This window comes from Lathyrus oleraceus, chromosome 4 (assembly GCF_024323335.1).
Source record: "Lathyrus oleraceus cultivar Zhongwan6 chromosome 4, CAAS_Psat_ZW6_1.0, whole genome shotgun sequence".
Classification (NCBI taxonomy): domain Eukaryota; kingdom Viridiplantae; phylum Streptophyta; class Magnoliopsida; order Fabales; family Fabaceae; genus Lathyrus; species Lathyrus oleraceus.
Genome location: NC_066582.1, coordinates 41,177,278 through 41,192,224, shown reverse-complemented (window position 1 = coordinate 41,192,224; position 14,947 = coordinate 41,177,278). Strand labels below are relative to the sequence as shown.

Below are 14,947 nucleotides of genomic sequence, written 5' to 3'. Positions count from 1 at the left end.
CTCATTAGATTGATCTGGACGCACAAACGCTTGCAATAACCGCTTAAAAGAGAAATATAATCTACCTAAGTCACGTATTACTCTTTTCGCCTTACAAATGAGTCTTTATCTTTGGGATTTGGAGTCATTCCCATAACAAATATCAACCATGCTTTTAAAAAAAAAATTTATTGTCCATATTTTTTACCTTACTTTTATATATACACATACAAACATTCCTTACATATGCACTCTTGTAGTTGTATTCCAAATCAGTGTCCTAACTAGTAACCCGTGATATAGAAACTGAGTGACTGGATACTTTTGCAATAGTAACATTCATTTCCACCGATATAAAAACAAATTAGACTGTGAAATTTTAACAGACTCTGTGGACCAAGTCACCAGCACAACGTGACTTCAAATGTTTCTTTATACTTTTTTCACACACCTATGCATATCCGTGTCCTACCTACCGCATGCATTGATAGATATCACAATCATTATAGATATGCATGTAAATGTCAAAGTTATACATAAATAAATTATGCATAAAAAGTTCCCTCTAATTATTCAACTCTCCGAATACATTTCCAATTTTTTTTATGCAAAGACTCGTGCATGTCAGCCTAGGAAAATGAATATAGTTTATAAAAGAATTGATTTTGCCATTCAGTAAAGGATCTCAGTGCAGTTTGTTGTCTGTTTGTCTGCTATTTCTGTATAATCTTGTGTATATAAAAAATGATACAACTCGCATAAGTTACAAACGTTATTCAACTCAATTCATGGCTAGTTTCTCTTCTAAACTCTTCTTTCTTCTCTTAACAATTTTCTACTCAACCACTTCATCTTTCACCAACTCCTCCAAATCTTCCACAACAACACTACATGCAAAAATCTCTTCACTAAGATCCTTCTGCAAAACCACTCCACACCCTGAACTTTGCTTCAACTCATCAAAACTTTCTATCTCAATAACCATAAACCCAACCATCATCAACATCCTTCTCCATTCCCTTCAACTATCCATATCCGAAACCACGAAACTATCTAACCAATTCAATAATGCTGCACAACAGCATTCAAGCATCATAGAAAACAAAAGAGGAGTGTTACAAGATTGCAAAGAGCTTCATCAATCAACTTTGGCTTCCTTGAAAAGATCACTATCTGGAATCACTTCCTCAAACACTAGAAGCTTAGTTGATGCAAGAACTTATCTCAGTGCAGCAGTTACCAACAAGAACACATGTTTAGAGAGCTTAGATTCTGCTTCAGGTACAATGAAACAAGTTCTAGTTGATTCAGTGATCAACACTTACAAATATGTTAGTAATTCTCTGTCAATGCTTCCCAAGCCTGAGATAAGAGCTTCGAGAGGACGTGAAAACCGGCGTTTGATCGAGGCTGTAACATGGTTGTCAAGAAAAGATCGCGGTCGGTTCTTGCAAAGTAGGGATGATGTGCTTGTTGTGGCTGCAGATGGAAGTGGAAACTTTAGCACTATCAATGATGCCGTTAACTTTGCTCCGAATAACAGCTATGATAGGATATTAATCTATGTGAAAGAAGGTGTGTATGAAGAAAATGTTGAAATTTTGAGTTATAAAACCAATATTGTTCTACTTGGTGATGGAAATGATGTCACTTTCATTACTGGTAATAGAAGTGCTGTTGATGGCTGGACTACCTTCAGATCTGCAACTTTAGGTAATCATTTTGGGACTATATTTTTTGCATTAGTATCAGTGCCGTGTGTCCAGTGTCCGTGTCTGCGTCAGAATCAGTGCTTCATAGGTATTGATTGATGTGCCTATTATAACTTGCAACTGTTGAAATTCATGTTTTCATTGTTAGTTTCGCGTTGATTAATAGACGAGTTAGACGATCTATATATCTAATGTCTTATGTTTTGTCAGCGGTTTCTGGTGAGGGCTTTCTAGCGCGCGATATATCTTTCGAGAACAAGGCAGGACCGGAGAAGCATCAAGCAGTTGCTCTAAGAGTGAATACAGACTTAACAGCTTTTTACAAATGTGCAATGTATGGTTACCAAGACACACTCTATGTTCACTCCTTTAGACAATTCTACCGAGAATGTGACATTTTCGGGACCATAGATTACATATTTGGAAACGCAGCAGTAGTTTTCCAAGCATGTAACATTGTTTCAAGAATGCCGTTAACCAATCAATTCACTGTCATCACAGCACAGTCAAGAGATTCTCCTGATGAAGACACCGGCATCTCAATTCAAAACTGTTCGATTTTAGCTACTACTGATTTGTATAACAACTCGAACAACTTCAAGAGTTACCTTGGAAGGCCTTGGAGGGTTTATTCTAGAACTGTTTTCATTGAGTCTTACATTGATGTGTTTATTGATCCAATAGGATGGACAAAGTGGTCTTCTTCTTCTGATAAAGATGATCAAGGGTTAGACACTTTGTATTATGGAGAGTTTGCGAACTATGGACCTGGTTCTGCGACGGATAGCCGAGTTAAATGGTTAGGCTACCATTTAATGGATTTTGATAGTGCATATAACTTCACTGTTTCTGAGTTCATCATTGGTGATGCTTGGATTGGATCTACTTCATTTCCTTATGATGAAGGGATTTGATATATAACTTTAGTCTTTACTATAATGTTTTCAAATATTGCATGGTTGATTTTAATGTTTTAGTTTTATTAAGTATTTCGAAAAGAGGACCCGTCTATATACGCCGACATAGAAGAATGCATTAAAATTATATTTTGGCCGACCATACACGAGAAATTTTTATGATTTTATTTGTAAAGTATCATTTTGTTACGACTTATTATTCTTGCATTTTTCGTGAGACTATAATTCGTTTGATCTTGATTTAAGACGAAATTTTAATTATCTTTTGTGAAACAATAATAACATCTTCCTATGCTATGTTTGGTTTGTGTTACTTGATTTAATTAAACTCTACTTTTAGTTCCTTAGAAGAAGGAGAGAAGGAGATTGAAAGTAGTTGTTTTATTGTGAAGGATATGAATGTTTTGCGGCAAATACGGTAAAATTGAACAACAGAACATGTTATTTTTAACATGGAACAACCTTTGACCATTATATTTTCTAAAATTAGAACACCTAGAATGTCTCTCATCCACTATTCTAATATTAGTGTTTCCATGAAGGGAAAAAAAACCACGTTAAAGTTGCAAATGATGAACCAAACCTACTTCAAAAGGAGTTGAAACCATCCCTCATTTGATCACAATCTTCTATTTCTCTTATTATTTTTCCGTGACTGGAGTGAAGATTGTCACTAAGGCAGAGAAGTCTCTGCCTTAGAACAAAATAATAATTTTAATCTAGTATTAAAATAAAAATGGCGTTTCAAGATTTCGACCTCATCTCAGAACGACGAAGGAACGAGAAGAAACAACAGTTAAAGAAAAGAATCCTCATCGGTGTTATTGCTACCGTTGTCCTTGTCGGTATGATAGGTTGTGCATTCTTCGTTGCCACCACAAAATACGGTGATGCTGGTGAACGCAATAGCAAGAACGGAGGATCTCCAACTTCTAACACCAACAAACATGTTGCGCATTCAGAAAAGATAGTTAAATTAGTATGCAGTACCGCAGATTACAAAGATAAATGTGAAGGTCCTCTTAACAAAGCAATGGAACAGGATCCTAAACTTCAACACCCTAAAGATCTTCTCAAAGTCTACGTTAAAATCGTCCAAGACGAAGTTAACAAAGCCTTTAACAAGACAAGCTCATTCAAGTTCAACAACGAAAAAGAGAAAGGTGCGTTTGAGGATTGTAAGCTGCTTATTGAAGATGCTAAGGAGGACTTAGAAGCCTCTATCAGTCAACTTTCCGAAATCGAATTCAAGAAACTTTCTTCGAAAGCACCTGATCTAAACAGTTGGTTGAGTGCTGTCATCTCTTTCCAACAAACATGTGTCGATGGTTTTCCCGAAGGAAAAATGAAGACTGATCTTCAGAAACTCTTTGATGATTCTAAGGAATTTGTCAGCAATTCTCTTGCTATTGTCACTCAAGTTTCTACATTCCTTTCAACCGTTCAGACCCTCGCGCGCGGCCGTTTGTTGTTGTCTGATAACTCCCCCGTGGCTTCTTTGGATTCCGAAGGCTTACCTTCATGGATCCATCCCGAAGAAAGAAGGGTGTTGAAGGCTTCTGACATTAGACCTAAACCTAATGTCACCGTCGCAAAAGACGGAAGTGGTGACTTCAAAACCATCTCCGACGCTTTGGCAGCCATCCCCGCAATCTACCCGGGAAGGTATACATAAAACATTTTTACACATGCATCCAATCAAATCGCGTCATATTGTTATATGTCACATTTTTCATGTTATGTTATGCAGGTATGTGGTTTATGTTAAAGAAGGAGTATACGACGAAGTCGTGACAGTGACGAAGAAAATGCAAAATGTAACCATGTATGGTGATGGATCACAAAAGAGTATCATCACTGGTAACAAAAACTTCAGGGATGGTGTCAGAACCTTCCTGACCGCGAGTTTTGGTAAGTCAAGTTTACTTTTTAGATTCATCGAATAAACAATGTATCTGATTGGTAATATATATTATGCAGTGGTGCTAGGAGAAGGATTTTTAGGTCTGGCAATGGGATTCAGGAACACAGCCGGTCCCGACGGACATCAAGCCGTGGCAGCCCGAGTCCAAGCCGACCGTGCAGTCTTTGCCAACTGTCGCTTCGAGGGTTACCAAGACACACTCTACACACAAACACACAGACAATTCTACCGCAGCTGCATCGTAACAGGAACAATCGACTTCATCTTCGGCGACGCAGCGGTCATATTCCAAAACTGCATCATGGTGGTCAGAAAACCAATGGACAACCAACAGAACATGGTGACAGCACAAGGCAGAATGGACAAACAGCAAGCAACAGGAACAGTTTTACAAAAGTGCACAATCAAAGCTGATGATAAACTAGTACCTGTCACAAAAACCATAAGAAGCTACCTTGGTAGACCATGGAAGGAGTTTTCAAGAACAATAGTAATGGAAACAGAAATAGGCGAGTTCATTCACCCTGATGGATGGACACCATGGGAAGGAAACTTCGCGTTAGATACATTGTATTATGCAGAGTTTAACAACACTGGACCTGGTTCAAGTACTAGTAATAGAATCAAATGGCCTGGTTATAAGATTATTAACAAAGAAGAAGCTAGTAAGTATACAGTGGCGAATTTCTTGAAAGGAACATGGGTTCAATCCTCAGGAGTACCTTCACAACAAGGAATGTACTATTGAAAAATGATTTTGTTTGGTGAGTGAGTCAGAGTTTGTTTCATTGATTCAACCAATGAATTTGTTTATGTTACATGATTAATTATATATGCTTTGAGTTAATCATTTTGACTGGGATCATTTGTAATTTTTTTTTTCTTTTTGTTGTTGTTTTTATGTTACATTTGTTATTATTCTTTGAAAATGTTATTATTCTTTGAAAATAAATCTACATACTATTCTATCCGTTTTAAAATGAGCATTTTTAAAGTTTTTACACATATATTAAAAAAATTGTTGAAATATATTACAATTTTATTCAATTAACTTTAATAATATACTAGAAATTGTGTAAATATTAATAATTAAATGACACGATTAAAAATATATAATTTGTTTTATATTAAAAAATAAAATTTATTTGTTACAATGACATTTATTTTAAAACAGATTGAATAAAATAATTATTGTTAGCTAACTTATACTAGTTTACAAATCAATCTTGTGTTACCATTTACCAATATGCTTGACTCCAACAATTAGTAGAATTTACCCGTTTTTTTCTATGGTTACTTTTTATTAATTAATGATTTTAAAAACATGTCATTGTTTCTTTGAGTACATATATCATTATTTTTACAATATTTTTTTAATAATTTGTACAAGAATAAAATTTTATTGTACAAGAGAATTGAAATAAAATAACAGAAAATAAATTTTAAAAAAATTCTTAAACCAAATGATAAATATAGAGGAACATAATTAATTGCGTAAAAGATACCTCAGCTAAATCTGAAATGTATTTGGTCAATTGAACCTAAATATAAATCTTTTTTTTATAAAAACACATAAATAAAATTAATTATATTAAATTATAATTTCAAAATTTTACTATTAATTTTCTTTTTAAAAATTTTAAAAATAATTTTTGTACTTTTAATTCCTATCACCAAAAATCCATTTTAAAATTTACTATAATCATTTTTTCTTTACCAACCACGATTTTCACTGACTAATTTTATTTTCATATTCAACTCCTATTTTTTATAGATAGATTTTTTTTCTAATAACTTATATTTATTTTTTTTGACAGAAAAATGTGAGCCCTATCCACTAGGCTATGCTTCTAATAATTTATATTTTATATATTCATTTCATATATTTTAATAATAATCTAATATTATTTAAATAAACTTTTATTTCATATTTTGATTATGTAATTTCAACTATTATTTTAGTAGGGAATTGTTCATAATTTCATTTATTTTAATCAAATATTTATAAAAAAATATTACAATTATATGTATTGTATATTAACAACAATAAATATTAGTATTAATTATTTTTATATTTTTTAAATTGAATTACTATTTTTATAAGTTAAATTTATAAAAAGGGTCCATTTGTTTTAATTTTTAAAACAATTTTTTTTTTGTATTTTCAAAAATAATTTTTATAAAAATGTTTTTAAAATATTACAATTTTTTTAAAATTCATTTTTTATAAATTAAAAGATTAATTTTGACAATCTATAACATAAATACACATTATTGAATATTAATATATAGTCAAAATTACAACATTTTAAAAAGGATATATCTCAAAAATAATTTTTATAAAAAAATATTTGAAATAACTTCAAATTTAATTGATTTTTTGAAATTTTGATATCCAAAAATATTTATATCAAAGAATGAAATATCTAAAATAACTCTAAGAATAACTATTTAAACTAATTTTTATTTGAAGCATTTTTTATAAAAAAATCATAAAAAGTTTGTATTACACCATAAAAAAACCATTTAAAAAAAATATTAAACCAAGCGGGCCCAAATATTTATAACCATCTATATCATCTTATAACAATATACAAATTTATTCATGAGTAATTTTATTAAATGTTTAACTATTATTTTTTATAAATTAATAAAAAGTTAAATATGAATATAAATGTATTCTTCTTAAATAGTTGTGCTATATGTTTTTTATATATTAAAACTATATAATTTTTTTATAATTATCTATATCATCTTATAACAATATATAATTTTAAATATAATTTTATTAATTTGTATTTAATTTTTATTGATTTGGAGAAGGCGTGTGATAGAGTGGTAAGAGAGATTGTGGAAAGCCCTACAAAAAAAGGTGTTAGACTACCGATCACTAAAAACATGTTTATATATTTATAGATAAATTATAAATTCGTGAAATTGTGTTGCGCCTAACCTTAATTATACCACTATTAAGTGATTTTCTTGACTTGGAATTTCACAACCATTTTGGATTTTGTCGCTTGTCTCGGGTTTGCGTTGCTATCATATCAATCCTTTGATTCTCGCTTCAAGCGGAGAGTTGAGATCGTGTCATTGGACTTGGTTAGCATCATTATTGTCTTCTAGGACTTGATGGTGTCATTGTGTGGGTTCTGCATTAAGTTATCTCGTACTTTTTGTGAATTTCTCTATTTTCCTTTGTTTTTAGTGTTTCATTCCTCTCATTGATTCTTCATCATAATGTTCATTATGAAATATTATGTGTTCCATTCTAGAACCAGAAATGAGAGGGGGAACGGTGGTGGTGGAGGATTGTGACTTCTGATGCGGTGGAGTTGGGGGATTGCAACTTTAACACTTCAACACTCAAGTTGGTATATGAGGTAGAAGAATTAAGTGAAATTGAATTTGAAACCAGTTACTTCAGTTTGGCGCATACTCTCTCTATATAGAATGAAGAAAATAACGAACTAATTATTTGTTTGTCGTGATTTGCGGAGAATCGTTGGATGTATTTTCAGTTGAGGTCTTTTACGATCATGGGGATGATAACCTTTGTGTATTGCAAAGGAATGTGACCCCTTCCTGGTGGTTGGTATGGGTCAATGTGATCGGTCCAAAATGTCCAGATCAGTTGTCTCCCAAACTCTTGTTGATGTTTAAAATAGGCAGGAGTTTAATACTACAACCCTAGATGTCGACCGTCCCTTGACCATTTTAATATATATATATATATATATATATATATATATATATATATATATATATATATATATATATATATATATATATATATATATATATATATATATATATATATATATATATATCACATTAAAGTGCATGATAAAATATGTCACTAACACCACATCATATAATACCAAAGACTAAATAATATAGTCAGGATCAAATGACACCAAGGTGTCAAACTTAGTAACATGACACATCTGATAACTCTTCACCACACATCTGTATAACAGAATTCACCGTTTGATTGAAAGTTATTATCATATAGTACCTTGTAATGGAAAAGTAGGTAGAAAATACTTCTTTTATGGAATGAAATGCCTACGTTGCCTCTTTAATGTGTTTTTGTATGATCTTGATTTTAGATCTTTTAGAACTTACGAGGTATTCCCTCGAAGTTAATTGGACGTAATTGTTTTAAGGCGTTGGGCATGATCCTGAGTACACAACTCTGGATCTTTACAAACTTACGAGGTATTCCCTTGAAGTTTATTGGATGTCATTATGACATTGAAATAGGGAATACAAGTTTTATTTCTTTTTGGCACCTGTTTTGAGGTATCTGACATGATCTTGAGTGCACGACACTAGATCTTTACGAACTTACAAGGTTTTTCCTCAAAATTTATTGGATGTCACTAGGGTCATTTTCGGACAAAGGTCGCTTCCTCTTCCTCCTACTAAATAAAAAGTCAGTTATTGGTAGGCAAGTGGCCAACCCACCACGACATCCAGAGTGGCTAGCTTTCATACGAGGATGGCCCATTATTGCATGTGGGGAATTGATTACTTTATCCAGACGTATAAAGCCTCACCGCACCATCCATTACTTTATGGGATGGATTGAGTGCTTTAATCGGATGGATAAAACGTCTCTGATAGCACCTGACTTTATGTGCAAGATTGATTGCTTTAGTCAGACATATAAAATATCTTTGACAACACCCATGACTTTATGTGTATCGGGCATCAATATATTTGTGAAATTCTGGTATGCAGATCCTGGATGTTGTACACGATGTCAAGACATCAGGGTCAACACATTATTACACCACAAACAATGTTAGGATTTAAATAACAACACGAAAGGAAATAACACAAGTAGTTGTTAACCCAGTTTGGTGCAACGTCACCTACATCCAAGGGCTACCAAGTCAGGAAGGAAATCCACTATCACAGAATTAGTTTGAAGTTCTGAACATCCTCAGGTTTTACAAACTTCTCACCTAATCTCTATCCGTGGATGTTTCTATCTAAGAATCTCTTACATATGAGACTCCTCTCACTTCCCTTCAACCATACAACAACTTATATCAGAAAAATACAATCCACCATTGCTTAAAAGCTTTTGAGGGATTGACAATTACAACTCAGTAAACCAGGTCCAATTCAAGTATCGAGGAGATACTCGAATGACTCACACAATACAAAGACATGAAACCCTAATTTAGACAATATTCTACAATGCTTCGATGCCTTCTTAGGTTTAGAAACGATCTATAAATAACAGTGGAAAGATATGGGATTCAGGCTTGATTCATAGCAGATCCAAAGACTTTGCACAATCTTCTGCAAATTTGATTTCAATCAGATCAGTTGTTTCCTAAAATATTTTGACATCTTTGTAAGACCCTAATTTTGACCCTGAGATCCCTCATGGCATCATGTTATTGCACAAGTGCATTGCCTCAAGGATCATAGCATGTTTGGCTCCTTAACCCTAGGGTTGGGACTTGTTTGAGTGATTTGAGATCACTGTCATACCCCAATTTTGTCCGGCCATTTGTGGTTTACCCATGAGATCTCTTTGTTTCAAAGACCCATTTACATAAGTGTGTTCATAATCTAAAATGTGGTTTGAATCTTTTTACGTTACTAATCCAAAATCTATTTTCTTATTAGTAAGTATTAAGAGCCATGTTATTATTTCTATGATCACTATTTACTAGTCCATTTACACATTCCACCCTATATAATTCCATCACATTTGTTGACAAAATCAACATGCTTTATGTATCATAGTTACTCATTTCATTCAAAAAAAAACAATTTTAGGCCAAACTACACTTCATAATATGCTAAACCACTCACTTTCTTTTCATAAATCAATACACATCCCATTGTCTTATACAAGTAATGATTTAATTCTTTTCAAGCTTTCCATGGAAATTTTCAATCATAAGTCAACCACATTCATAATCATCATCTTTTCACTTCGTACATACCATACATTTTTGAATTAGATTTATTTCATGCTATTTGTTCATGTTTGGTTAAGAATGCACTTTGAACTTTATAAATCCATTCACATTCATACACCTACTTCGTTAGAACATGATTAAAGAGGTGCATTCAAATATTTGAATTTACTAATCCATTTTCAAGGTCTATTTTATTTTCATACAAAAAAGTTCTACATTCATACATAGATAACATGAAATTAATATGGAGAAATTGTTTGAAATAATTTTAAAATCATGTTGAATATATAGTTATTAATGGCTATTAGATTTCAAATCCAACAGGTTACAGATAAGTACAAACACACATTTGTCTTAAAAGAGGAACCTAAGTAACTACATTTTAATTAAATGAAAAAAAAAAGTGCTGCTGTTGGAAAACAGGTTCCTAAAGATCAAGACTAGATAGCCAGGTTGAAAACTCTCTGGACTTGGACGCGCCTCCAAATTTGCTCTCTTACAGCCCACTTTCCATTCCAAACAAGTCAATTCACCTGTAACCTGCAAAGAGAAAAAAAAACAGCTTAACTAAAAAGCACTTTTTAGAAGCGCTTAAGAAACTGAAAAACAACTAAATAAATCATTCAGTTTAATGCTTTACCCAAAAGGCTAACATGAATACTCAAAAAAGCATTTTGAAAATGGCTTAAAGCAGAACAAATCAGCAGAAATCAAATCCCACATAGTCTGGGATGAGACAAATTGAAAAAGAAGTTTTTTAAGACTTAAGAAATTCTTCATAAAGGGATGGATTGGAGGTTAACGAAAAGGAGGGGATGAGATAACAGAGCAATTGTTCACACATCAAGAATACACAGCAAGAGATTATTTCTAAAAAAAAACCCAAAGCGCTTAACAAAGAAGAAGAAGGAGAAAAGTTCAGAAAGGTGATAAAGATACATACCTCGCCTTGCCGAAATCTTAACGTCGGACTAGCTCCGATTTGGTATTTAAAATTCTCCTTTGCATGTTCTGATATTATCGTCATATTTGTCTTGCCTCATAGAATGTGACCCCCATGATTATTGCGTGAAGCTGTTGTATTATTTGGTTTGGTTTTGATTTGAAGATTTGGAGTCTTTTTTCTTGATTTTCTGATTTTGGATCTTGTTTGTTGTTGTTCTCGGTTTTGGAATTTTCACTGCTAGATTTAAGTTTGTGGTTTTCCTTTGTGTTTGGGTAAGGTATGATTTTGGTTTGAGTTCCGGATACTCATGGCGGCGCCACCGTGACTGCTCCTTAGCGTCGTCGTGGAGTTCATATTAGTCGCCATGTTTGTTTTCTTTTCCTAGTATTTGATGGCTTCAGCTTTTGTTCTTGAGTTAAGAGAAAGTGGGGGTATTAGGAAATAAAATATCGTGTTTTAAGGTGGAGTAGTTACTGGATATTAAATTGAGAATTATTACCATTATTTTCGTTTTTTTTTAAACATGTGACTAAGTCTGCTTTCATTTATTGCCAAATCTGACTGAATGGTCTTTTCCCAAATTCACTGTGAAATAGCACGCGCCAGGGAATATAAAGAGGGTAGTAGGGACGGCTGGCTTCAATGCATAATTTGGTTCCATTAGATTTATGTGGTAACCGGATTTGGGCTTAAATTGTTTTTTTTTTAATTGTTTTTTTAAGAATGGTCATAACAATAAATATAAAATATAATAATAAAAATGAGATAGAATAATACATGTTGTTTATATAATTATTATACTTTATTTGTAAATTTAATTAAGGTCAAGCATTTATTCACTTTTGTAGAATTGATTTGAATTAATATTTTGCATTTTTCTTGGCTAAACTCATTTGTGGAATTTCCAGTTTCACATAAATCATGTTTTAAATTATAATGATATTCACCGAATAATACATGTTGTTTATATAATTATTATACTTTATTTGTAAATTTAATTAAGGTCAAGCATTTATTCACTTTTGTAGAATTGGTTTGAATTAATATTTTGCATTTTTCTTGGCTAAGCTCATTTCTGGAATTTCCAGTTTCACATAAATCATGTTTTAAATTATAATGATATTCACCGAATAATACATATTGTATATATAATTATTATACTTTATTTGTAAATTTAATTAAGGTCAAGCATTTATTCACTTTTGTAGAATTGGTTTGAATTAATATTTTGCATTTTTCTTGGCTAAGCTCATTTGTGGAATTTCCAGTTTCACATAAATCATGTTTTAAATTATAATGATATCCACTTGTTAGCCGCTCTAAGTGTTGTAATTTCAATAAACCATTAAAAATTAAGTGATTCTCGATTCAATGTCGATCCCATTTTCTAAATACCCTTATAAGTCGGTTGCTTTTTAGCATCGCCATCAACCTCACATAGCTTACTCTTGGGCTTTCTTACAATAAGACCTATTTGGTTATTAATTAATCAAGTAGATGAACAGTACACTAAAAAATTCAATTTATTCACAAAAATTCAAATTTAAAACCTCGATCCAATGTCGAGTACATTTATCCCAATTAAATTAAGACACCTAATCACAATTAACACCACTTCACTTAGAGATGAAAAAGGAGATGATTTTGAGTTTTCAATTCCTTTTCCCGATTATTTGGATACGAGTTCTCTTACTCGGTTAGTCAAATAGTTGTGTCATACGGTGAACTGACTTTATGGATTTTTAATCGCAATGTCGCGGTTAGCAAGAGTCGCCACCGACTTTTCTTTTATCCCATGAGGAAAGGTGGAAAAGAACAGGAAATACCTTAATTTAAATTCTTAGGTTCGGGAGGTACGTTATACAAAGGGAAGGTATTAGCACCCTTTGTATCCATGGTTGTCCATGGGCTCTTAATTGCTCAATCATTTATGTTTTCTAGTTTGAAAAAGGTGGTTGAGGAATGTGTAGGAAATGTTTGGAAAAGGAGAATTTAACTTTGTAATGATTCTTGCATGAATGTATACAAAGTGGTTATCTCATTTAGATTTGAAAGTTATTTAGAAAAATATAACTCAGCAATGATCCTAGTACGGATGTATGCTAAGTGGTGATTTTCCAAAAAAAGGATGTGTGAAATGTGTAAGGTGGGAAAAATATTTTAGGTTATGAGTGAGCAATTAAGGGTTGTACCTGTCCGAGGTCTTTCCGGGCATTTCCTATCCTTATGAGGGTAAAACTGTCCTTACTATTGGGAAGTAAGTAGTTTTATCCTTGGGATGTAGAAGGGTCATCGTAGGGTCATCGATAGGTCATTGAAGGCAACAGTTGTGAGGATACCTTAGCATTCGAAGGGACTATCATCATTTAACCGTAGGCTACACCGAAGGGTCATCGAGGGACAAAATCGTAATTTCGAAAGCAACATCCGAGGGACCATGATGATTTAACCGAAGGGTCTTTGCTAAGGGTATCCCCGTATTCGCGGGACATGACCGTAATACCGTAATCGTGGGGTAACGAAGAGAGGTCTGATATCATTTATTTAAAGTCCATATTTTAACGTACATTAGGTAATTATGGTGAATCTCCACATTAAAATCAACACATTAAAATCAATACATTAAAAAATTAATACATTAAAATTAATTAGGCAATCAATATGAATCTTCACATTAACGTGAAGTAATTTGGAATCCATCTCCACGAAGGTCTCCCACACATAAAGTGGAGTACCTAGCCGGCCACTTCCTCGAGAATATGCAAGCTTTAACACAATTTAAACACACGGGTGAGAATACCAAGTTAAAGTGCAATTGAAAATTGCACTACAGAATGAAAACAATAGTCATAAGGCCAAATAATGCATGATTACAAGAAGACAAACATAAAACGAAACATGAGAACAGCTACTGGTACGTTCGCCTCTGCTTCGCCTAGCGAAGGCTTAGCGAATATTCGCTACAGGCTCGCTTAGCGATGTGCTAGCGAGCGGCTACGGATTTTGAATTTGGCAACCGTACCGTCTCCGGAACCTTGAATTTTATGACATTGAATTACAGGCACAGCATGGATAGCATTCATGATGTTCAAGCATACTTAAATTTGCATGTGAAACCAGATTACATATCAAAATTTAATCATGATGCATTATGTATGTAACGATTATCACTTGAAAGCATATAACAGTGATAATACGCAAACCTGTTTGCAATTGCTATGTTGAACTGATCACTCTAGGTATCGGATTGAGCTGGGCGGTGGTAGCTTCGAGGCGGGTGAGCGGCCTTCAGGGTTTCCGTCTTCAGAATTCTCTGGATCAGCAGGGTTTCTGTGCCAGGGTTTCCGTCCTTTTCCGTCCGTCTTGGTCTGTGTCTGTCGGTTTTCTGTTGTCCTTTTTCGTGGCTGAGGAGCTGGTATTTATAGTGGTAGTGGTGGTGACCTAATGGGCTTAAAATGAGGTCCAAAACTTCAGATTTTCGCAAGCTTCGCTAGGCGAAGGAATTGCTCGCCTAGCGAGCA

General features: G+C 33.3%; 2 protein-coding genes across 2 annotated transcripts; both read left to right on the top strand.

The window, feature by feature from the left end:
• The first annotated feature begins 515 nt into the window (after positions 1 to 515).
• LOC127138733 (probable pectinesterase/pectinesterase inhibitor 12) lies at positions 516 to 2,630 on the top strand. The gene is made up of 2 exons (XM_051065238.1): positions 516 to 1,692; positions 1,902 to 2,630. Exons 1-2 carry the CDS (start codon positions 768 to 770, stop codon positions 2,603 to 2,605), a joined length of 1,629 nt encoding a protein of 542 aa, XP_050921195.1. The 5' UTR covers positions 516 to 767; the 3' UTR covers positions 2,606 to 2,630.
• A 133-nt stretch (positions 2,631 to 2,763) lies between these two features.
• Positions 2,764 to 5,382, top strand: LOC127138732 (putative pectinesterase/pectinesterase inhibitor 45). The gene is made up of 3 exons (XM_051065237.1): positions 2,764 to 4,273; positions 4,359 to 4,519; positions 4,589 to 5,382. Exons 1-3 carry the CDS (start codon positions 3,345 to 3,347, stop codon positions 5,278 to 5,280), a joined length of 1,782 nt encoding a protein of 593 aa, XP_050921194.1. The 5' UTR covers positions 2,764 to 3,344; the 3' UTR covers positions 5,281 to 5,382.
• Positions 5,383 to 14,947: the final 9,565 nt, after the last annotated feature.